The 23966-nt window shown below is 41.9% G+C and overlaps 1 protein-coding gene across 1 annotated transcript; it reads right to left on the bottom strand.

The window, feature by feature from the left end:
• Positions 1-14933: 14933 nt before the first annotated feature.
• plk3 (polo-like kinase 3 (Drosophila)) lies at positions 14934-23254 on the bottom strand. The gene is made up of 15 exons (XM_034613596.1): positions 22887-23254; positions 21838-21945; positions 21578-21694; positions 21157-21286; positions 20932-21019; positions 20360-20455; positions 19913-20111; positions 19619-19745; positions 19200-19315; positions 18027-18147; positions 17844-17927; positions 17329-17491; positions 17015-17144; positions 16715-16825; positions 14934-16611 (listed from the first exon to the last, which is right to left on the bottom strand). The coding sequence occupies exons 1-15, from the start codon at positions 23100-23102 to the stop codon at positions 16414-16416; spliced, it is 2004 nt and encodes a 667-aa protein (XP_034469487.1). The 5' UTR covers positions 23103-23254; the 3' UTR covers positions 14934-16413.
• Positions 23255-23966: the final 712 nt, after the last annotated feature.

A 23966-nucleotide genomic window follows, 5' to 3' on the forward strand; every position in this document is an offset into this window, starting at 1 on the left:
AGATTAGACAAAAACAGACAAATAAAACTTAACAAGTAAACAGCATCAAACAACATTTATAGCAATAATTACGAGACTTATCTATCTGCCTTGATAAATTACAGCCCTGTCGAGCTAATTACAGTCGACTGTATCTTAGTCTGGCATTAAGATAAGGAATATGACATGAGTTAAATTAAAATGTCTGACATGACAGTGGGTACATTTAAAGTGTTATTTCCTGGTAAGATGTTGCGGTATTTATTCTTTTTATTTAGAATTGTTTATTCTTTGGTTTAAAAACTGGTTAAGATTACAGGAAAAGTCAAGCAGAGAAATTTTGGGGTCTTTCAAAATGTATCTTCTCACTTTTGTTTTGCCTACACACACACGCACACACACACACACACACACACACACACACACACACACACACACACACACACACACACACACACACACACACACACACACACACAGTGAAAGATTGATTATGAATACACTCAGTGGGTTGTTCTTCTGAAGGTGGTATCCGTGGGACAGCCCCGCAGTTTACTGAAAGACATCAAAGGATATTATGAAAGACAGTGTTGGGGATATCCAGAGGTGGGTGGTGGGGTGTTTTGCTGTCTAATAGAACAATTGTTGTCCCTCCTCCACACTCACTTTTTCATGTGACAACTCTTTGCGGTATTAAAACGGCTTCCTGTATTCCTATTCGTAGATTTTCCTTGTGTCAGTGCTGCTGGTTGCTGTTTAAAAAAGTCAAATAAATTACACATGTTTTGTATACTTCTGTTTTCCAACAGTGTAGCTGAACCAGCACCAAGGTAGAGTCATGTTTGTAGCTGATGGTCATGGGATGTAGATTTCTTTTTCTTTTTTTTAATACAGTGAACATGTACTTGGACTTAAACAGGAGGGACACTGGCCTAGAACATAGAATATAAATTTCCAAAACAACTGAACAAACTCCAACAAACAGCAAACAAGCCAATGAGATATGGCTTCATAAGAATTAATTTTATGCTGGTGTGATTGTAGATTTGGCAGTCAGTAGAAAAAAAAAAAAAAAACGTATTTCTTGGCCCATGTCCTATCCTTCCCCAAGTTTCGTAGGTTTAGTGAAGGTTTAATCCTGTTCAGTAAATAAACCAGCAAACAAACCAACGGACGGTGGCGAAAACACAATGTCCTTGGCAGAGGGTGAAAAGGAGCCATATCACTGTGATGCATTCATGGCAATCACGGAGTTCAAAGATCCTGTTTGGAAAAATTTGTATTCCTCTCCTTTACAGCATTGTCTAAGCTGCAGAACAGCAGACATTGTACTCAAGGACATTGATCAATTGATGTATTTTTCCAACCAGCATAATCTGGTCAGCAGCCCAATGACTGGATCTAAAGACTTAGCATCAGCCAGAAGAGAAAAAAGTTTCATGTCAGCGTCTTGATTATTTCTCATGTGTTGATTAAATCATTCTGACCAAACAAGATATAACTATTCAAGTCTTTAATGCAAGATAAACAAATCCACTTGGACAACATACAGTCCCTTGGTAATATCTAGAGTATCCAGTTTCTCAAACTAAGCTCGGGATGGGATCCAAAATGGGCGGTGGACAGAAAACTCATTCATCATGGTTTCAGCTCTCGGGGCTCCCTGGGTCCAAGACCTCTACTGTAGTAAACAAAGTCATGCAGCTATCCTAGCTGTCGGCACAGGGCAGCTTGAAATATAGCACACTAATCCCTTTATCACGGCTAGCTGAGTTTTCTTCCAGTCAGTCAGGTTGTGGGTATTCCCCTCATTCCTCCTGGATTACATTAAACTCTTCTTATCTCTTTATGTATTGTCAGCTTGCCTTGGGTTCTTTTTTTAAAATTCGTAGCCAGTAGCGTGTTGTCCTCGTGGTCATTATGGCTTTATATAAATCCGTCACAAGGATTTTAAAATGTTCTTTTTAAGTACTGTGTGTAGTGGCAAGTCGTTTTGGTAAATCAAGTTGGTTTGCCTTCAACCAGAAAAAGACACTGCCTCATGTGCTTCCACAGACAAATTGGGATTTTAATTGCAGAAGTTGTGTCATTAACAAGTCTTGTGTCTTGCAGGGGAATCACATTGCCGGTGTTTCCCGTGCTGTAAATCAAACCTTTTCTCCCCCTCATCTTTCCAAAGTAAAAAGTTAAAGCTAATGCAGAAATAAATCTTAACTGGGCTGATGCACAGTGTGGGAATTCCCCTCTTTATCAGGCGCTCTGGTCTGGAATCTCTCCTCAGCGCTAATGTTTGTTTGGGTTTTGAGGGAGATCAGAAAGGAGAATAGTGAAAGAGGAGAGAGGAAGAGAAACACTTATCTGTGATCTATTTCTCAATCTCTGTTTCCAGATAATTGCATTTAATCGTATTATTTCATAACTTTCAAATCCTTTTTTTTATTTTTAGTTGTGTTATTTAGAATTAGGAGCTAATATAGCCTAAAGGGTTTTTTTTTTTCAAACAGCCCCCGCATAGAACTGGACACAGCACAAAGTGTCCCATTGAGACGTGTGAGAGGGCCCGTGCTGGACGCCTTGTCCAACAACAAGCTCTTATTCTACAACACAGGGACGGCAGCTCAAACATACTTGTAGTAGGAGGTTTTTCAGTGTCTTGATTGTCAAACAGAGAAAGCAGCCTTCAGAGCTCACATGGGGAACAGAAACATTTGGCTGAAAAGAGGCCTAAACGGGAAATTGTGATCTTGTGAGCTGCTCGATCAAAGGAGTAATTAGGCCCATTCAGAGATTATTGTTAAAGATTTTATTTTTAGGTAATTCCATAAAGAAAAGTCTCATGTGATGTTATGTTTATTACACGTTTTTCCCCTTCTTTATCCTATGAAAAGGCACCAAACCATATTTTTTAAATTTTACAACATACTATGATTGTACCACATGATGATCACATGCAGAGTTCTTCCCTCATGATTCACATGGTGCTATAGAAAAAAATCATGACGGCTACATAAGTCATGCATTTTTAGATCCATCTCTTTGGCAATTAATGGATGGTATCACATGAAGAAGACTGTGACAATATTCAGACATGAGTTCAGACAAGGGGGCCGGAGTTCGTCCGGAATTTGCGTTTCACATATGAGGAATGTAGCAGGAGATTCTCCAGTCGGACGTGTTCAGAACAAAAGGAACATTTCCGGAACATTCAGGCAAAGGGTGAATAAAGCCAAACTAAACTTTGATGGTTGTCTCAGTGGAGACACTTGAAATGACACAGCATTAGTTTTCCCCACTCACAAAGGTCCTTTCATGAGGTGAAATGAGTCATTAACTAATTAACTCATTAGGTTTTGACCTGCATGATAATTCTCTATCAGTGGGAAATTAGGTTGATGCAGACTAATCACTGCCTCGCTTGTCCTTTGGCACTTCTCATTCAGTTTTTGGTGTTGGTCATGTGAGCAGTTAGCCTGACCGATGACCTTGATCGACTGTCATATGAGAGGAGGATCAGTCCCTTCTCAATGATCCCATTCAGCAGGAGATGAGTTGTCTGTCCCGTCATGCTTTCTATCACGAGTGCCGTTGACCACAGTGTGTGTGTCTGGTTTCTGAGGCTTCTTCTATTCTAAAGCTCACTTTCAGAACATGAATTTCCAAATGCTGTCAGTAGTGATGATTGATGACCCAGCAAAATCTACTGAAGATAATAAACTCTAAGAAGCTGCTGTTGCTTTGGACAATATCAACGATCAACTTAAACTGCCCACACAGATATAAATAATCAGCAGTTTACGGGACTTGCTGTATAAAGTCCTCTTTGAAAAACTTAATCTGGAGCCTCAGTACATCCTCTGCCTCCAGGCCATCTGTTTCCAGGATGTGTGTGTTTCTGTCTTGTCAGCAGAGTCTCTTCCTACCAGAGACATTAGTGGATTAACAGTCTCACACACAAGGTGTCTCAACATAATTCAAGGGTGTGGACATGCTGCTTCCAAAAACATGCAGTCTCATGAGAAGCTGACGATGAAAATAAAATGTTCAAGAAGTAAAAACACTAGTGCATTGATAACATATTGTGTTCTTATAATAAATCTAGAAATCTCTGACTTTCTTTATGTCCGTCTGTCAACCACTTTTTAAAACTGACTTGGTGTATTTCCGAAGACGAGGAAGTACAGTGTGAACTGTGGTTACATCCATACTACGTTTTTGTTTGAAAACAGCATTTCAAACTAAAACAATCTCTTTCCACAGGAGTGTTTTTGCTCCGCATCTGTTTAAATCTCTGTCCATACTAACACGCCTGAAAATATCACTCATGTACACCGGTCATGTGCTGGCCAGTGTAAACAGAAAGGTTTGTGGGTTCTGCCGGAAGCAGAAATTGTCACAGATTGCTTGTAAAAATCTGACTTATCCAATTCCTAGACTCAATGCTGATTGTTTTCTTCCAGAAGGGGGGTCATGTGATAGATGCCTGACAAATCAGTAAAGGCTACATTGTGACTGAAAAGACCTAATGAGTAAGTCAATATGAGTGCTTACGTCATTGTTTCCTAACATCTCCATCCAGAATCAAACACAGTCAGCAACGTTTCCAAACTAGCAGTAATTAGTTTTCAAACGAAAATGTAGAAGTGTGGATGTAGCATGAGAAGTTGGAGCATTTAGGTGACAGGTTCCTCAAAATTAATTTTTGGGTGTGTCAATAAAACCCTTTACCCGGCTATTTTGAAATAGCTATATATCCGGCTATTTTTGTAACAACATGCACCAACTGCAGTCACACTTGGAACAGGCATCAAACTTAGTTACTCTCACGGTGAAGTGAGTAAACACTGTAAATCTTCAGGAGTTGACATTCGCTAATTACAACTTAAGAAAAATAAACCCTCAATCAGCTTCGCTCAGGACTGACATTCTGTATTAACATTTAACACATCAGTTTTCATGTGGTGCAGCTGCCATGTATGAAAAACAGCACGTCACCAGAGTGTCAGACGCAGCATTGATTCAACTCAGTGAAAGCACGACAGAGGTTTTAAAAGATTTTAGGAATAAGAGTCTGTTTGCAATACCATTACATATTTGATTAAATGTGGAGCTTCATCCCCTGCTCATTGTCACAGTTTAAATAAATAGATGTGAGTGAATATCAGCAATGAAACTGTTGATAAAGTCACAGCTGCGTGACACTGATGTTCCAACTTGAATAAACTGAAACACTACAGCTGCATCTTTGAGGTTCTCAACTGATGGAAAGAGAAGAATCACATTGCATCATGGAGGTTGTTGTTGTGTGGGCGCTGTATCTGTGTTCCTCTGCACCTGACAAACAGGAAGGTGTGTGTGATTGTGTGCATACAACAGGATGTACAAGTTCATCTTTCCACTAAGCACAAACCACCCAACAAGTTTTTCAAATCTATTAATAGTTCTTTTGTAATTTGACGTGTGTGCATGAGTTTATTGTGTGTCTAAATGTGTCCTAGTGTATGCACTCTGTGTCATGCCCACCCCCACCATTGCCACCCACACACAAACGCACTCAGACAAGTGAAGGGAAGTCACAGTTTTGACTTGGCAGAGTGCTCAAAGGGCTGAAAGCCATCTGGACAGTTACTGTAAGTTGTCATTAGCAGCACACTTATATCAGATATCAAAGGACTGAGGAGCTTCCCTGATGTTGGTTTGCTGTTTACAATCTGTTACCACTAGACAGGAACTTTCCAGAAGTCATGTACATATTTTTAAAATCTGCTCTGAGGGTACTGTGTTGGATTTTACTCATCGCATTGAAGGCATGTGGAAGACAAGACAGGACCATTAAACCAGTAAACTTAACGGAAAATAGTTTTTCACTCAAGGTACTAGAGGGAATGCGATTTGGAGCACATTGTTCAAAGTAACATGTTCATAAGTAACTTATGTCTAACTATTTATAACAAAAACACATTGGGCCTATCCTTGAGCCGATATCCTAGTGGTTAAAAAGGATACTGCAATGTCCTCAGTTTGATTCCTGTCCGTCTGTATGTGACTCACATATCTCCAGAACTATTCATCTTATCAGCTTCACACTTGGCACGTGTATTCTTAAGAGCACAAGCAAGTGCAGTGTTGAATTTGCGAGAAACTTTAAATAATTATTAACTTTGAATAAACAGGCGACCATTGATTAAGGTTGTTGTTCACGACATGAGCGCGTTAATGGCAGGAGCACGTTCACGACAGCGGCAACGTCAACTGAATCTCAGGTCACTTTTACAGTTTTTAGAAAGGAAGCTGCAAACAGCATTACCACAAGCCAAGTAAACAGCCCATTCCAAACAGGCAGGTTTACCATGTGTCAACTAACTGAACTTATTTGTACTTTTTAAACCTGACATATTTGAAAAAAAAATCTATATTTTACATCCTTTTTTAATTGCCCCCACCATCTTGTGAAGTAGCATGAGCTTGAACAAACGTTTCCGACAAGAACATGAAAAAAGATTTTAAATGGGTTAAACAGAAGGAAATCAGGAAACAGGTTGTAGGTGACACTTGAGATGCTGTGAATGGACTGGGATTGTTTCTGTGTGAATAGACGACGCCTCGTGATTCGTAAGTTGGTGGATGGGAAAGCCATAAACATTAAGAATCTATCTGGGAAACGAATGTGCGGATTTGAACAATGCTTTCGGATGCACCAGGTTGGGGCACGGCCGTGGGAAGGGAGAGAGAAGTGAGTGTGAGCTAAGAAACCTTTATAAGCAGAAATCTACCCACATACTCACACAGGCCTTGGCTTGTGGCCTTGGCAGGAATTCATATGAGGAAAGAGCACTACAATGGAGCACACACACACACACACACACACACACACACACACACACACACACACACACACACACACACACCACACACACACACACACACACACAGGAAAAGGCTTTTAAGAAAACAGAAGTTACTAATTAGGTAAAATTGTCCCACAGCAGTCGATGTCTGGAAGAATTCGTCCTCTCTCTCTCCTCTCATCTGTCTCCCTCCAGATGTTTCACTTCCTGCTGCACGGACTTTGGTTTTAGTGCTGTTTCATGTTCACTGGTCTCACTGGGAGATATTGCGCCTGATCATTAGCAAGGATGAATAATGAGCACAGCTGAAGCACCAAAGACAGACAGGAAGGACGCTGCGGAAAGAAAACAGGAAGAAATACATTAAACGTGAGACATGAGATGCAGGATTTGATAGATTTCAAAAGCAACTATTTTGATAGGGTGTATCTGGAAATAGGAATAGAGAATAAAGCGAGAGGCCAAAATGACAATGAAATTGATATTTCATTTCTCTACATGGTCTTTTGGACATAGCATCCTGAAAATTGAAAATAAAGAATTGACTTACAGCCAGTCATCTCCTCTAAAACTCCCCTTACCTATATGCTTTGGGGAAAATATGGCACTAAATAATACAGATTTCTCGTAGCTCACAAAAAGCAATGAAGCAGAACTCCCAGTGGGACATGAAGCCTGACTAAATCTTTTTGGCTACTGTTTTCATTTTTAATGTGTGACAAAAGCTGTATTCAAAGGTCAGAAATGTCTGGTAGATTCGATAGGAAACGACTCCACCTTCCTTCCTGAACCACAAGCTGATTCACTGAGACGTGGAGAAAAAATTTCAGTCTGACTTCACCAGAGTGGATGACATTCTCCTTTGTGCCTCTAATGGGAAACAGGGGGAGAATCGTAAAAGGAAACACACATTTCCTGTAGGGCTGGCGTGTGACGTACACAAGTGTGTGTGATGCTCTCCTTGTAGCCTTAACCGGCAGGAATGTGACATCAGCAGCAGGATCCCACATGAAGGATAAGCCACAGCAGCACAACCACACATCACAGCCAGAATAAGATATGACCAAGGGTCAGGGAAACAGCCACAGAGGAAGGAAGGAGCATCCCCTCCGTTGACTCTTTTTTCACGCCACCCACTTTTCCCTGGCACACATATCCTTCTTCAAAGATTTTACTTATCACCGCACTAACAGGGATTTTCTTTCCCGTAAATGTGAGGGGGGAGTAACAACCGAGGAAGTAAGCAGTCCTCGGAGGGAACATAATCACTTCAAGCATTCTTTAAACAACTGTTCTTTGTAACTCCATTAACAGGCAGAGCACTGTGGAAATGTAAGCATCACACACTAAAGGCAATACTTCCCCATAGAAAACACACACACACACACACACACACACACACACACACTTCAACAACTTGCTCACAAAGCCAACATTTAGTTTGTGGCACTCATTCTTTCCCCATGTGAATAGTGAATAAAGCAGTTAGAATAAAACCAACACGTTTGAGTCAGTAGTGATAAAGCTAAGTAAGGACACTGGGAGAAACATTCTGCGTTTGTGGTGAGTTGCTCGGAGATAAGATGAGAGTAGAACCAAACTTAAAAAAGGGGCAACAGAAAGGCTGCTTATTGAATGACTTAACAACGCTTGAATATCCATGCACAGCTGGTTTATCAGGAACAGTTTAATTCAAGTGATAGAGTAAAATTAAGATGCAGATGGTATGTTTAAACTGCTTCCAGACATTGGCCAAAATAAGGACATTTTCCTGAAATTTTGCAGATGAGTTGTATGTGAGAAAACAACAGTCCAAGTCGGTTAGTCCAGACATTTTCCGGAAGCCAACCCCGTAGTAAAAGGTTCGAAAAAATGTCTGATTGAGCCCATGTGAGAATACAGCAAGAAAATGTGGGAGTGAAAGTGGTGATGATGCTTCTAATACACGGTGGAGCTGGAAACATTAAAATATATCTGGTCGGAAAAGGGAAAGTAGAAGCAAACAAAGATGTCAACTCGGAGAGACAACGAGATTCAAGAGCGCCTGGCGGTAAGGACCGACGTACATATATTTCTCAAGCTAGGGACGGCAAGAGACTTCGCCAGAGTTCATACGTCCTGTCCTAGCTCCTCTCTACGCAGGCGCCAAGCCTCGCTCGAATGTTCCGGAAATGTTCCTGTTGTTGTGATTGCATCTGACTTCATATGTGAAAGTCAAATGACATAAGCTCAGTACTCGATGCTGATTGGCTGCTGCTGTTGTTAACAAAGCATGGATAGAAACATGGAGCAAAATGAAATGAACACCACTCAAATATAGTTATGTTTGATTATGGCGTTGACTTAATTGTTGTCGACTTAATTAACTTGCTGATGAATTGATTACTGATGATTGCAGAGTGTATATATACAGTAATTACTTAATTCTACTTAGCAGAAGAAGGAACCACAAAAGATGGCGGTTGTTTCAGTAAACGGTGGAGCACAAGATTTCAGAGTAAGTGTCTCAACCTTTTTTTAACCACACAGATCCTCTGGGCTTTAAAGGTGTATCCTTCCACAGGAAATCATTTCAGATGTTGGAGTAGGCAGGTGACCTCACTGTTAAAACATATCATGTCATTCATTTGTTTGTTAGGGCCCGAGCAACGAACGGTGGGAGGCCCTATTGAAATTGTAAGGATTTTTCTTATTATTATTTCCCTTTTTGGGCCTTTTCAGGGCCTAGACATGCTCAAATTCCGACCAAAGTTTGCAGGAAATTCAAAACCCCAAAAAGTAATTGTATTCTGGAGTAATTTGAAATGGGCGTGGCAAAATGGCTCAACAGCGCCAACTACGGAAAAGCCCCTCAGTTAGCTTTCACCGATCCTCACGAAAATGAGGACAGTTGTGTCTCATAACCAGATGCACAAAAAAGTCTCTCAGTGCATTATGAAAAAGGCAACAGGAAGTCGACCATTTTGGATTTAGTGGCCACATTTTTACTTTGACGAACTTGTCCCAGGGATTTCATCAGATCAACTTCAAATTGAGGTGAATGTCATCTCAACAAGATGGAATTTTTTTTTTCGTCCGTCTGTCTGTCCGTATACATTTTTTTTTGGGGACGGACAGACGGACGGACGTCTGTAATTCTCACCGTGTGATCTGCAATTGATTGCGTGTACCGTAATGCGCAATTAGTAGACAAGGATCGACGTCGCGTGACAGACGCAGGAAGTGAATCGTTATCCTTCCCGCAGTGTGCAAAACACATGCAACGCGGAGCCGTGTGCCCGGTCGCCGATCGCTCTCTCCACCAACCGCAACAGGTCCCGAGTTGCGTGTGCTCGGGCCCGTTCAGTGCTACAATGTAGCCCTAGTTGGCATTATCTTCTTATTAATCTAAGAGGGACAACAACATGTCTTCTGGTTAATTACGCCAAACGGAGCAGGAGAAAATAGTTAAGTAGCGTTTAAAGCAGATTGTTTCTCTCACATACGCCCAATTAATGAAAGGGCTCCTGACTTCGCTCCAAAATCAATGAGGATAGGACGAGTGGTATTTTGGCATCTTTTTAAATTTAGAAATAAATTCCATCAAACATTTCCTCAGTTTCTGTTGCCAGCGATCTGTGACAGAGGTATAGAGCCACTGAGTGTCACCAGCTCTTCAATCCAGACATGTTCAGACCTGTGAAAGTCACAGTTTCTCTCCAACACTCCGCATAATCCCTTTGCAATGACCTCATTTGCATGAACAGATTTTTATCTCTCTTCGGGATTATTGACGACCCCTCCAACTCAGTTAATCATTGTTTTGTGAGCTATTTGCATCCACAATCATTACAAAAAAAAAATTAAGAAAATTACTTTACCAAAAGAGGAAGAGAAGACAATCATATTAGAGGAGTTGGAATATTGCCATTAAGGTACAGCATGAGGAGATGAGGTAATGCTGAAATTACTGTAAAGTGTACTGACTCTGCATTTGCCAATTTGGAGGTGATACAGTTTATTTCCTAGATCTGGGACCCACAGTTGCATGCTCAAATGATAAATGTCTCACTTTTTTTCTGCTTATTTTATATGTTGTGCTTTACAAAAGCACCGTTCAAAGAATAATTAAACTGGTAAACTCTGGGATTTTCAGGCTTTGAACTCTCATTTTGTCCTGCACTTCTCAGAAATCACATTCAGAGACACTCAACTGTGATATGTACAGATGGTTGTTGATGTGGTTAGTGTCTTTTATCAAACAATTTTCACATTTTCTCAGCTTGAAGCATGAAATACATCAAATGAAGCACAGTAAGCTTTGCTTCCTTTGAATGTCTGGATTTTTCCTGGAATAAACAAAGAGGTGCTGTTCAACCCTTTCATATTAAGAGCTTTAGGAAATAGAATATCGTCAGCACTACTAATGCATTACATCATTCTGTCAAAAAGTAAATTAACACTGATCAAAAACTATACAACGAGAATAGAAACTGTAACTTAAAAAAAAAGAGGGTAATTTTGTTAATTTTTACTTGGGGGGTGGTTGGATTCTCACCAAACTCAGCATATATATTATTTGAGAGTATCTCTAGATGATTAACTTGTGGAGCTGATCGGTTCGGGGGTGGGGCTGTGGGGGACAACACCCCTGCAGCGGAGCACTTAATACTTGTTGCGTGAATCCCCACAGCCAAAGCAGTATCTACCGAGTTAATGCTGAATCCTGCTTCCCTACTGAAGATGGTAAAATCTTTGCTGCTGGTGATCAATCTGACGCTCAGTGTGTTTGTGTGGGAGAGAGAGGGCGAGTGAGACCCTTTGGTCATTCTGTTATTTTCGATACCACTCGGTTGCAACTTTTGAAAATATACTGCAATTCAGTCAGCAGCACACACTATAGGACGCTCTGCTGCACACACAAGTTCTCTGTCTGCACTCACAGCACTATGGAGGATGGGGGATCGCTGAGAGGGAATAGCAGAACCGGCAGGTTATTAAGGGGGTTGGTTTTTTGGTCATCTTGGTAAAAAGGGGATGGCCTCCCCCCTCATCCCCCTGCAAGTTGCCTGTATATAACCAGTAAAAAGCAGATGATGAGGAAGGCTTGTGAATATATTCAGAAAATAGACGCTATCTGCTCTCACTGGCCGTCGCAGATAGCATCTGCAACTTTGGAAGAGATTACAGCTCATTTCTGCAGAGAATACTCAAACTTTTTACCCTATCTCTCTCTAATATGGGCAAAAATTATCAGAAACACATCTCCTTCTGAATCTGCATGTTCCTTTCACTTCCATCATCCCACCAGCACGAGTGACGTCGAGATTACTTTCAACTGATTATGACATTTCTGGGTGGGGGGGACTGCCTGTGTTGCTGGGGGGGACAGAATCATCCAAACACACACTCATACCGAGGTGCTTTAATCTGATCTGCACTTCCTGACTCTTATCATACTGTCACATCATTTTAAGTGTTAAATTTATCTTTTATGTCACCATTTGTCTTCAGCATCATCTCGTTCATTTTTTATGTCCTGTCACACACCAACAAAGACGAAAGAGATCATCAGCAGAATCTTTTCATACCAGATTTTTACTGCAGAATAGAAGTATTCAGAAAGAATTTGACGGTGGAAATTCTCATTTACACCTCTGAGGTAATAACTGACTGAGGGGAGTGAACATCTCACGCTGCAATTAAAGCTGGGGAATCAGCACATTTGGCCTCAGTCACAGCACAGCAGCCTTGTGATCTCTCGCTGCTGCCCCAGATTCCACACTGCAATCAGGAGGGAAGTTTGATCATAGTTCTCTCTCCCTTTGTCTCTGTGGGATTTCACATAGTAGTTGTTGTGTACTGTCTACAACACGCAACCCAAAACAACCTGCTAACGCGGCTGAATTGACGGTGTCCATGCTTAAAAAGAAGTGCTGCAACATCATTACAACAGCCAGGCATGTGCTTACGTGTATGAAACCCAATGTTGATGTAGAAATCCATGTCTTTGCACTCAATGTGTTATGTGCTTGTTTCCTCCCCAGAGGTTTTTCACAGGTTCTTCTATCACAGCTAAGTCAGCATCAGGTGATTCTAGAAAGTGTGGTTAACAGATTTAGTCAGCGCACCGATGGCTGTCTGTTTTATAATCAACACCTGGATTCTTTGTCTTTTCATGGTGCGAGGACGATTAGCAAGAAAAAATGTGACGTTGTGTAAAGACAATACAAAATTCTCGAGAAGTCACTGTAATTTGAGGTCGTAGCCCTCACCAAAGAGTTTCTCCTTATCTGAAGATGGAGTCTCTCAGCTGAAGAAAATGTCGTTATCTTTTAATAAAAATTGCAAATATGCGCTGAACTGAATCCACATTCTTGTCATGCTTTGTCAAACAAACTTTAATGCTGTGAAGATCTTGTTTGCTATTTTGTAAAAAGTTTATTCTATAATGATAAATATATATATATATATATATATATATATATATATATACTCCATTATCTTACATTACAGTGAGAATAGCAAGACAATATTTTGAAATGTTTGGTTCATTTAATGCTGTTTACCATATGAAGTCACACTTGGACGTACTGATATGAGTCGGCTGGTGTACAACGTCACACACAGCAAACTATTTAGAGTTCATTCCATGGTACCAAAAGGCATTACAATGAATTGAGTGTGGTTATTGTAGCCAGCATTTAGATACACGGTGACGTTACTGCTCAAGGCTGCAGGGCAACAAGAACAGGGTCATATTTTGAAGCCTCTTTGTAAAGTAGTAGAACTGAAGTTTAATGAGATCGAGTCACATGAACATGGATAAAACACTAATAAACAAGCTTACTGTTGTTGTAGACCACGGAAGGGGTTCTTGTATTTTTTTTTCACATTTATCGAAGAAGGAAATCATGAATGGGGTGATGTCCACTAAAAAGAGCCCAGGATCTAGGGCAAAACACAGCGGCTACATTGAGCAGTGTGGTGTCATTCAATGCCTGTAGCACACATCAGACGTCCAGTGTGCTTGCACATTAAGTTGATGCTCCAGATAGAATTGTACAGCGACATTTTGTTGACAATTGTCTGTCACCATGATAAACACCATAGGAATGTGCCTGGCTTTCCCATGGAAGTTGTGCTTACATCTTCTCAAGTGTCACCAGTGAAACAAAAGTCCCAAGAGTCCACACTGAAACCGGAGTCAAACCCAATGAAGTGAATAGTCACAGCGTGCTCAACCAAACCAAGGCTGCTGTGTTGAGCTGGCACCATCACCAATGCATAAAACAAGGGTAAGTTCATGATAATTGTTTAAATACACAATAATGTACTCGGCATTGAAAGGCACCCACCACCACACATTTCAAAACATTCCTACTTGACAAGTCTTTCTGACAGGGCAATTCTGTCAAGTACCTAGAGCATAAGCTAATAAGCCAACCTTTTCAATTGACAAACTGCCTTGATATTTGCTTTGTGGAATACGCATTTTGTTTTTAAATGTATTACCTTTAATCAATTGGTAAATACTTTCTCATATTGAGCGATGTAATACTTTGGACATCTCACAGAAAGTGTCTTCAGTGAAACCACAGGAGCCAACGCTGGTATCCAGAGTGACAGTAAAGCACCAAATATTTCATGCAACAGAGGTAGAGTGATACAATACTATGGCAAATACTGCATCTGTAGTAGTAGAAACCTGTTGAAGATACACCAACTGCTAAACTGATAGCATACCACTTTTAAATAAAAGATAAATTGTTTCATTCAGTGACAATGAGCACAAAAGAAGTTAATTTTCAATAAACTTTATTTTGTCCCATTTTCCCCCAAATACATTACATACAAAAGGTGATCAGAATTCCTTGTGTCAAGACGTAACATTTACACAATAAATTAAAAAAAAGTATAAATAAAAAATAAATAAACAAGACATTATGTGCCAAAAATAAAGACTCTTTCTGAATTGGCAGATGGCTTTCACAATGTTGGGTTTTTTGAAAAACACGTACGCAATACTTGCATTCCACGTCACAGTTTTTAGGATACAACTCTGGGTCGAGAAAGCAATGTAAACCGATAAGGATTACAGTACAGTACAATGTTCTCTTTTTTTTCCCCCCATAGTAGATATTACTGGGATATATACTTAAGATAATAGTTGTTCTAAAAGCTTATACCAGGTAGTGAGTGTAGTGCTCGTGGATTTACTTTTAAACTCGATTCAAAGTACAAAAGTAAATCCCACTTGTAAAACCCATCTCGTATCTTGTTTGTATCCAGCATGACATTCACTAAGGGTTGTTATTGCACTAAACAGACATCCCTCAGAAAGGCACTTTTATCCCCCCCCCCCCCCATCCTCTTATTCCAACAGTTTTGTTTACCAGCACACGTGTGGCACACACACTCACACATTTCACCTACTGTATGTGAATTTAAAACTGAATCATTTTAAAAAACCAACAAAGAATGCCTTTTGGTATCAAGTTAAAAGCAAATAAAAAAATAAAGTGGTAGTAAAAGTTTTTGCTTTCCAGATGAATTTAAAGGAAAAAAAAAAAGTGCAAAATTGTGTTGCTCCCCTAGCCCCTTTAATACGCTGTGTACCACGCCAGTGAAATTTGTCTTAATAACTAATAAAAAGACGAAAGTGATGTTGGAGCAGAAGAAGCCAAGATTCTCTAAACGTTAGCATCACCATCATCAAATAAGGCCAGGAATGTTATTTGTGCATGTGAGGTCAAGATCGTAGTGTGATCCTATAGCTGGCTCATGTCATTGGTTTAAAAAAGGAGAAAAATGAATGTGTGCACCATAATCCAAAGAGGCTAGAAACCAACTGTGGGTAGGAGGGTCTCTCTCTCTCTCTCTCTCTTTCCCCAATCAAACCACACTTCTTCCCAAAGCATCTCTGCTGTAAGATCACAGGTCCAGTGCAAGTCAACGGCATACATGACCTTGCTGCTCAAATACTTCTGGAAAATGGAGTCTGAAAGCATTCCAACTGCAAGATGATCCTCGTTCCGTTACGAGCAGATGGGACAGTTTTAGTGTTTAGATACCTTTGAGAAACCATGCCTTGGTTATTGGCTATCAGGGGAAGCTGAAAGCTGCAGGGTTGGGTGGATGGCTTTAAAAGATCCAGCCAAGAAGCGGTGGTTTCGAGTGATTGAAGGAAGGTCATTGCGAGTTTGGGCGTTCATTTAGGCATCTGCCCATGAGGAATCCGTCATCTCAGGCCATTAAGGAGTCTCTTATTTTAGGTATCGGTACCTTCCAGGTGGATACCTTTGAGGCATAAGCTGTACAGGCACAAACCCTTGAGGCAGATGCTGCATTGGGCAACTTCCTGACTGCTTGATGTTCATCAAGGTCAATGTAACTGACAAAACGCAGCCTAAGCACTAGTCAAGACAAGAATGTTGCTCAGGAGTGCAGCAACCTTCCATCCATCAACTGGACAGGTGTCTGCCCCTCCCAGTGTTGCCTTGAAAAATGATATCAACCAGTCAGGCTGCCCAAGAAAAGCTGTCAACCAGTCAGGTTGCCTCTAAGGCATCTGCCGCTCAGGCAGCCTGGGAGGCACAGAGCTGTGCTTTTAGGCATCAGCATGGTGTTGAAGCAGCTGCACCACATATCGGAGTCGGTGTCGCAGCTCGGGGGTGCAGCCCATCTCATTCAGCATGCTGAGGAGGTAAGTGTATGAGACGCGTTCCCGGCTGATGTAGGTGAGTAAGTAGGAATCGTCGGATGACTTGCACAGGATGATCTTGGTGTGGTCTGTGTAGAAGTTCACCTGAAAGGAATGAAAACAGAATGACGGTAAGAAAAACTACCAAAATGGAAACTGCCATCTGAATAATTGGAAAATAGGTGGATCTAGCGGAGCATTTTCTTACCTGTAGAGTGCCATTGTTGAAGAGCATAACAAGAGCGTGGTCAGTCTTCACCCACTGGAGCAGCAGAGGAGGAGCAACTGAGACCTGTTCATCACAATGCAGATCTCCACCCTGAGGAGGTCAGAGAGGATTTAGTTTAGTTCACTGACTCAGGTTAAATACTTGTAAATTTAATTATGTCTTTTTCTTTACAGTGATCAACTTTTAAACAATTATTTTTAAAATGGAAACATGATCATCCTTTAGTATTCCCAATATCAAACTTATGACTATAGCCCATTAACTAAAACACTCATTTACCTCCATGAGGTTCTCCTCCATGTAGTTGGCCATTAGCTCGACAATTTGTTTCTGGCTGCGAAGCTGCTCAGGTAGAGCGTTAGCAGCAAAACTGAAGTGTTTGTTGTTGGTCATGCAGTAATGAACTGTCCTGTTGGGGAAAACAAAACGCATTCAAAAATAGGTTTGATAGAAGACAAGTTTTGACATTTGACTAAAATGTCAATTGGAATACAATCCCTTTAAGTGAATCAGTCATTTGTATAATGTTAGGAAGTCCTATGCATAATCTATACATGTCCCCCTACTTAAAAAAAATAAAAATAAAAACTTACTTGCGTTGGTCACATAGACTGAGATGTGTTCCCTCATTGAACAGCACACCGATACTTTGGTTCGACAGCTGGTAGCCAAAACCATATTTGTTTGAGTAGTCGACCCATTTAGTAACCCACAGGAAGGACTGTGGTCTGGACAAACACGGTGGGTTCCTGGTGGCTAGAGGAAGAAAAAACAATGTTGGACTGTTAAAATTTCATAGCGCATAATATTAATCCTGAGTAAATGAAGAGCACAAAATAAAGTTTTAATTTCCAAGTAGATAGTCAAAGGTTGTAAAGGACTGGATGAAGCGTTTAAATCAGAGTCTGCTTCTCTTAGTTTAATTCAACAGAAAGTAAGAAAGGATTCATGTTAAGAGACTGAAGTGCAGCAATATTTTGTCTGGCATGCGTCTGTTGCCCAATTCCTCATACAATGATTGTGAAACGCTTCTTGGAACACAGAGCTAACTTGCTAAACATTATTATTAAGCAGTAGCCAAACATATATGTGCTTTGCGCTCTCCTACCTGCAGGCATGGTGGCCAGGCAGTTTTTGAGAACCTTCATGGCCGATTCAGCAACAGCAGCAGGGGTCAGCGCATCTTCGCACGCTGGAGAGAACAAGCAAAACATTGATTAAAAAAAACACACAAAAAAACAACAAGACTAGATATATTTAAAATCTGTTGAAAAGAAGTACTGAAACCTACGCTCAGAGCTGCTGGCCATGGTGCCCTTGAAGGAGCGAGAGATTGATTTCCTGGATTCCTCCTCAGCAGGAGTTTGTTCCAGAGGCACGGAGCTGACCAGCTGACCAGTGGGTGAGGGCACCTGAGCGGCAACAAGACACACGATCAAACAAACGCTCACGACAACCAAAGTGTGTGTAAAAGCAGGACAGAAAATAAATAAATAAAATAAAAAAAAGATACCCACAGAATAACAAATGAGTGCAAGTCATTTGAGGGCCTGAACAAAAACGTTGCTTTTCATTCCAACTCATACTGCAGGTTGAACTGTTGATGCCTCATTGATTTTTAAGGTTTTAGTTTTCACATCACTTTCACTGCACTGCAGATGAAACAATTTCTCGTACTGCAGTTTCCACTGCAACTGTGATGTGACATCAACAGTTTCCAATCTCGTGTTACCTCACACCTGTGTTTGGGTTCCAGTAATCTGTCCATTATCAAGCTGACAAAGAAATATTCATGACACAGAGAAAACAATGTTGTTCCTTTGGTCTTTATGAATAACGACTAGACCAGCCCGATTAGGGAGTGGCCTGACTGAGCTTCCTGGCTCCATTTGTGAATCAGAAACTATTAATGATTATGTCTGTAGTGAGGGGAAAAGCAGAAGTTTCCAGAGAAAACAGTTTCCTCAGCTTCATGCTACAATACACAGTAGAACAGAGGCTGTGCTACATTTCTCCTCTGACTTGTCTATTGACAAGCTGAAGGACATCTGGGACAAAACAGCTTCTTATACTGCAATCTCACTGGAACATATCCAAACAGCCCGAAAAAACTAACTTGTAGAAATCCTTAAAAAAATGGATACGCTCTTGAAATATCTTTGAAGTTAAAAGCTCAATATTCAGTGTGTCCAAGTCTTGAAATGTGTCAATGGCAGTTACATTTGTAGAATAGTTACAGCGTTTAAATGAATGCTGTGGTGTTCAGCTCACTCCAAACAGTTATAAAAGAGGTTGTTATCCATCTGTATATCTATCCATCTACGAACTAAGATAAAAAGGGTAAAACATTTACAGAGGGTTTATTTTTTCCAGTTTAGTGTAATTCACCTTTATCAGGATTTTTAGCCAATATTGATAGTGTGATGTAGAGCTGATGCTATAGGAGGAGAAAAAAAGGTTGTACCTCATTGGGTCCCACTGTCTTGTAACTGATCTGGCGGTTGATTGAACATTTGACGATGCCCGACACCAGCTTGGAAATGTCTTTGTCGTCCTTTTCCTCGCATGGAATCTTCTCCACTGCAACAGGAACATTTGTACATTAGAAGAAATGTCACAACAAATATGTTCAAGCATGAGGAGCCACTTCACGTATCAGTAATTTTCAGAAATGCTTAGAGGAAATCTAAACCTGGAAACCATCCGGTTGGTCATGTTCATTTTTAAAAAACACTTCCCACAAGAGCAAACTGGATTGACAACATGACCAATGAGCAGAGTTTCATTTACAAAAAGAACAAATATGTAACCAACCAGATTATTTGCTAAATGAATGACCTAGTCCTCTACTGTGCCAGTCACTTGATTGCTGCTGCTGCTTACCTTTCGATTTCTTCTTGCCAAAGAAGCTCTTGGCCATTTTAGCAAAGAATTTCTTGGCAGGACTCGGGGGGTGGAGCTCTGGCACCATCTCACAGCTGCTGGGAGGAAGCTTATCAGGAGTGTAACCCTAGAGGAGGAAAACGCAGAGAGCAAACAGACAAAAGGTGAGGAAGATGACGAGAGAAGTAGAAGGCACATATCGCATTCTCTGTGAACACTAAAGAGAAGAGTACTAAATTCTGTAATAGCTTTAAGCATAATTTCCCCGCTCCCTATACAGTCATTTTGACGTACTTTGGTGAAGAATTCATGGTTGAGGATCTGATCGAGCGAGAGTCTGTCGTTGGGGTTTTTCTGCAGGATGCCCGAGATGAGTCTCTGTGCGGCGGGGGAAAGCGTGGCGGGCAGGTTGTACCGAACTTCCTTTATACACTTGTACGTCTCCTTCAGGTCCAGAGTCTCGAACGGAGGGTTGCCACACATCAGCGTGTACCTGGACAGCAGAAACCAAGGCAACCGTCGGTCAAATAAAGAGACAAACTTAATGATTCTGACTTTTTTTTTTTTTTATAAATGACCTCGCTGCTCGAGTGCAATGTCCTCATTTTCATGCTGACCAAGGCAGGATAGATAAACCACAAAGAAAGTAGCTACAAAATAAGCATTAGTCATTTACACATGACCGGAGAGAACAAATGACTCCAGGCTAAATTAGAGAAGAAAGAACTAAACCAAACTCACATGACACATCCAAGAGACCAAACATCAGACTCAGTGCCATGGCCCTGTCTGTTGAGCACCTCGGGGGCCAAATAGTTGGGAGTACCGCAGATTGTTCTGAGAAAAAAAACACAAGACACATTTAACACCTCAATCTTCCAATTCAGTTCCTGTCTAATACAGACAAGGAAGCAGTGGTTGAAGCATTTTTCCCCAGCATAGAAATGCTTCTGGTATTCCACAGGAAGGTGTCAAACAGGTAGTGAAACTCTGCGCTAAGCGCTACATTCAACTGCCACTTGGAAACCGGTTTACTTAGGTACTTACTGAGGGGAAAAGAGGTGAGAGGAACAATGTGCTTAGTAACTGACGTAAGTGTTTAAGGTAATTGTTCATCACACAAGTCTAGAACAGGACTCATGTTCAAGATGTGGATAGAGATACACCTCAATGAGAACTATGCACAGCTTCGAACTACAAATCACATATGGGTGAAAAAGTGAGAAATTGTTCCAAGAGCCATTTATCATTTTTTAATATAAACAGTTTGTGGCCAACTCCTTTAAAATAAAACTTAAATAAAATATACTAACTTTTTCCTCTGTTCGACTGTCTCCAGCTTGGCAGCGAGGCCAAAGTCCCCCAGCCGCAGCTCCATGTTCTCATTGACAAAGAAGTTGCCTAAAAAGAGACAAAACCATTTGTCCAGTCAGCATTCCACAGATAACATGTGCGCCTGCCCAAATTCACAGCAGATTCCTGGCATGCCTGTGTGTGTGTGCACACGCCACGTTTTCCAGTGTCGTCTGGTCACATACCTAGTTTGAGGTCTCTGTGCAGGATGCCTCGGCTGTGGAGGTACTTGAGGCCGGATATGATCTGTCTGAGGTAATATCTCACTTCTGGCTCCGTGAGCGTGTGCCTGGCCTTCCAAATGTGTGCTAGAGACTAGGGAAACAAAGCAATGAGCAACCGTCAACGCCACATCCATCAGTGGGACTGTGCAACACACATCACACGCTCCGCACTAGCACAGAGAGTAGGTGATGCTGGTAATCAGATGGGTGTCTGGGACTCTACGTCGATAGTCATTTGACTCTGAGATATATACTCAGAGCATTTTGTTTTGTTTCCATTGCACCACTGCAGAGCAAAACAAAGCAAGCTGTATACTGTAGGTATATGCAAAACACAAGTAGGAGTATGAGCCCACATGCAAATAAATGTCTGAGGTCTCACCTTCCGACTGCAGAGCTCGAGGAATATGTAGATGTTGTCTTGGTCTTCAAAATGATGAGAGAATTTCACCACATGCTTGTGTGACAGGGTTTTGTGCAGCTCGATTTCATTCGTAATCTGTCAAAAGAAATGTGACATCCGATCAGTTTTCTGGGGCCCATTATTTCAAGCCCTGACACATCCAGATGTTTTGAAGTCAGATAACGCAGCGTTCTCTTCTGCGAGACACACCGATCAAACAAACAAGTACGGTCGTGTACCTTGTCCCTCTGGTGTGGTTTGGACACCCTGCTCTGGGGAATCACCTTCACGGCATACATTTTGTTGCTGGAGAGGTCTGTCATCTCGTAGCATCGAGCAAAGCCACCCTGGGGGGGGGGGGGGGGGGGGGGATAAAAACAACGATCATTTAAAATGCAGCAGGTTGAAAACCTGCAATGGCCATAAATAAGCTGCATTAAAAAGGCAAGTCTCTGATCCAAGAATGACTGGGCCAAATATGATGTGGAGGCAAAGGGTGAGGTGAGGAAATACGCAATCCAGAATTAAACACAATACAAGAAAAGGGTTAACTCAGTCAGGTGGATCATTTCATAACCAAGGTAATCAGCATCTTGGATGTTCTCATATGAGTCTTAAACCTAAAAATCATGCCCAGATTTTCATGTTTACTGCTTTTTGTTTACGCATTTCCCAGGTTGTAATCAAGATGTGCTCGAGGACAGAAGGGACGAGGCAGAGCAGCCTGCTGCATTCATTAACCGTGAAATTGACGGAGACGTTTCCAGCTCTGCGGCAGGCGGCAGGAGAGAGAGGGGAGAAACGACTTGGCTGGGTGCCTGACGCAGCGTATGGATGACGAGCAACACGTTGATCACACAGCCCCTCCATTCATACATGTGCGAAAACACACAACATTGAGAGGGAGGGGACACGGGCAGACACATGCGTTGCTGGTCTCACAGCAGCCCCACAGGTCATTTAAATACACGCGTGCTCGTGGATGAGGAACTCCCCTGGTTCTATTAAGGTGCTGCCGGTCATGTGTGCGCACGGGAGCCGGGCACACCTTGCGCCTGATTCATTCAGCAATGACGCGCGGCCACGGAGGGGAAGGTTGGCCACATCCACCACGAGGTCGTCCCCTATTCCCGCAATCAGTAACGCACCTGGGAGACAGCCCGCGGTGATTTGTGCGCAGCGACAGATTCAGTATCAAACTCAAACCGGCGACTCAGTGACACATGGGGATAAAAAAAAAAGATTCCGACGGCAACCATGAGGGGAAACATGAAATGAAAGTCCATACCTTTCCCAGAAGCTTCCCTTTACTGTATGACCTCCCCGTCTTGGAGTCTATCACCACCTGAGCCAGCTCCGGTCTGCTCTGCTCGGGTCGGTTCCTGCTGGCTCGCCCCGGGGCAGGGGGCTGCGGGGCTCCACGCTCCGGAGCAGGCTTGAATAAATCCGCATTCATGGCGTGGCACGAAAGGCGCTGCGCCGCGCTGAAACACCCGGTATCCATTCAACTCAGCGGCGGTGGGAGCGACCAGACAGTTCGTACACAGGCCTGAAGATCAATAAATATTCCTTTCGCCCGTGGTTCAGCAGTTGCTCGTGTGCGTAATGATGCGTCCGCCGCTTTCAACTGTCTCCATCTGGCGTGGCAGGGCTCGGCTCAGTCCGGATATATAGGCGAGCGGCGACGTCACGGAGCAGGGGGGCGGAGAGAGGGTGGCGCAACCCCGGCGGAGAAAGTCCAGACGATTTGTCCAGACACGATCCCCAATCATAACAGTATCCGGAGTGTGAGGGAAAAATATGAATGAAACAGCTCATGGGAAATGAAAAAAAGGAAAAGAGTATTGATGCAGCTCGTGTTGTGTGAGAGAGCTGCTGCTGTGACAGGAGCAGGTTCCACGCTGTCTGAGCATCTGAAATCCACACAGACAGTTTGATGAATGGGGTAGAGAGAGACAGTCCTGAGGGTCGAGAACAACTGAAGTCTGAAAATCAACCTTTAATTTCATCTTCTGAGATTAAAAAAAACATCAGCTCCTAACTTCTGCTCTTTCATTATTCCAGGGGCGGATCCAGAGTTGCGGCCAGGGGGGGCTGCTGGCCCCAGCTGATATGAGTGGCCCCTGGGTAGAACCCGTCCTTTCAGTAGTCCTGAAAGTACAACAAATATTTTTGAAGTGCACAATGTGCTTCAACAAGAAACAGTTTATAAAATATATTCAGTGATATGTGTCTTTGCTCAAAGCTGTAGAGCTAACATATAACCAGGAATGACTAAAATGTGCAGCTTACTGAATCAGGATATCTGCGTGGATGTTGGAAATCATGGCCCCCTTTACTGCATTATTATTATTCTTTAATCTTCGTT

The sequence above is a fragment of the Hippoglossus hippoglossus genome, chromosome 17, assembly GCF_009819705.1.
Source record: "Hippoglossus hippoglossus isolate fHipHip1 chromosome 17, fHipHip1.pri, whole genome shotgun sequence".
In the NCBI taxonomy this organism is placed as follows: Eukaryota; Metazoa; Chordata; class Actinopteri; order Pleuronectiformes; family Pleuronectidae; genus Hippoglossus; species Hippoglossus hippoglossus.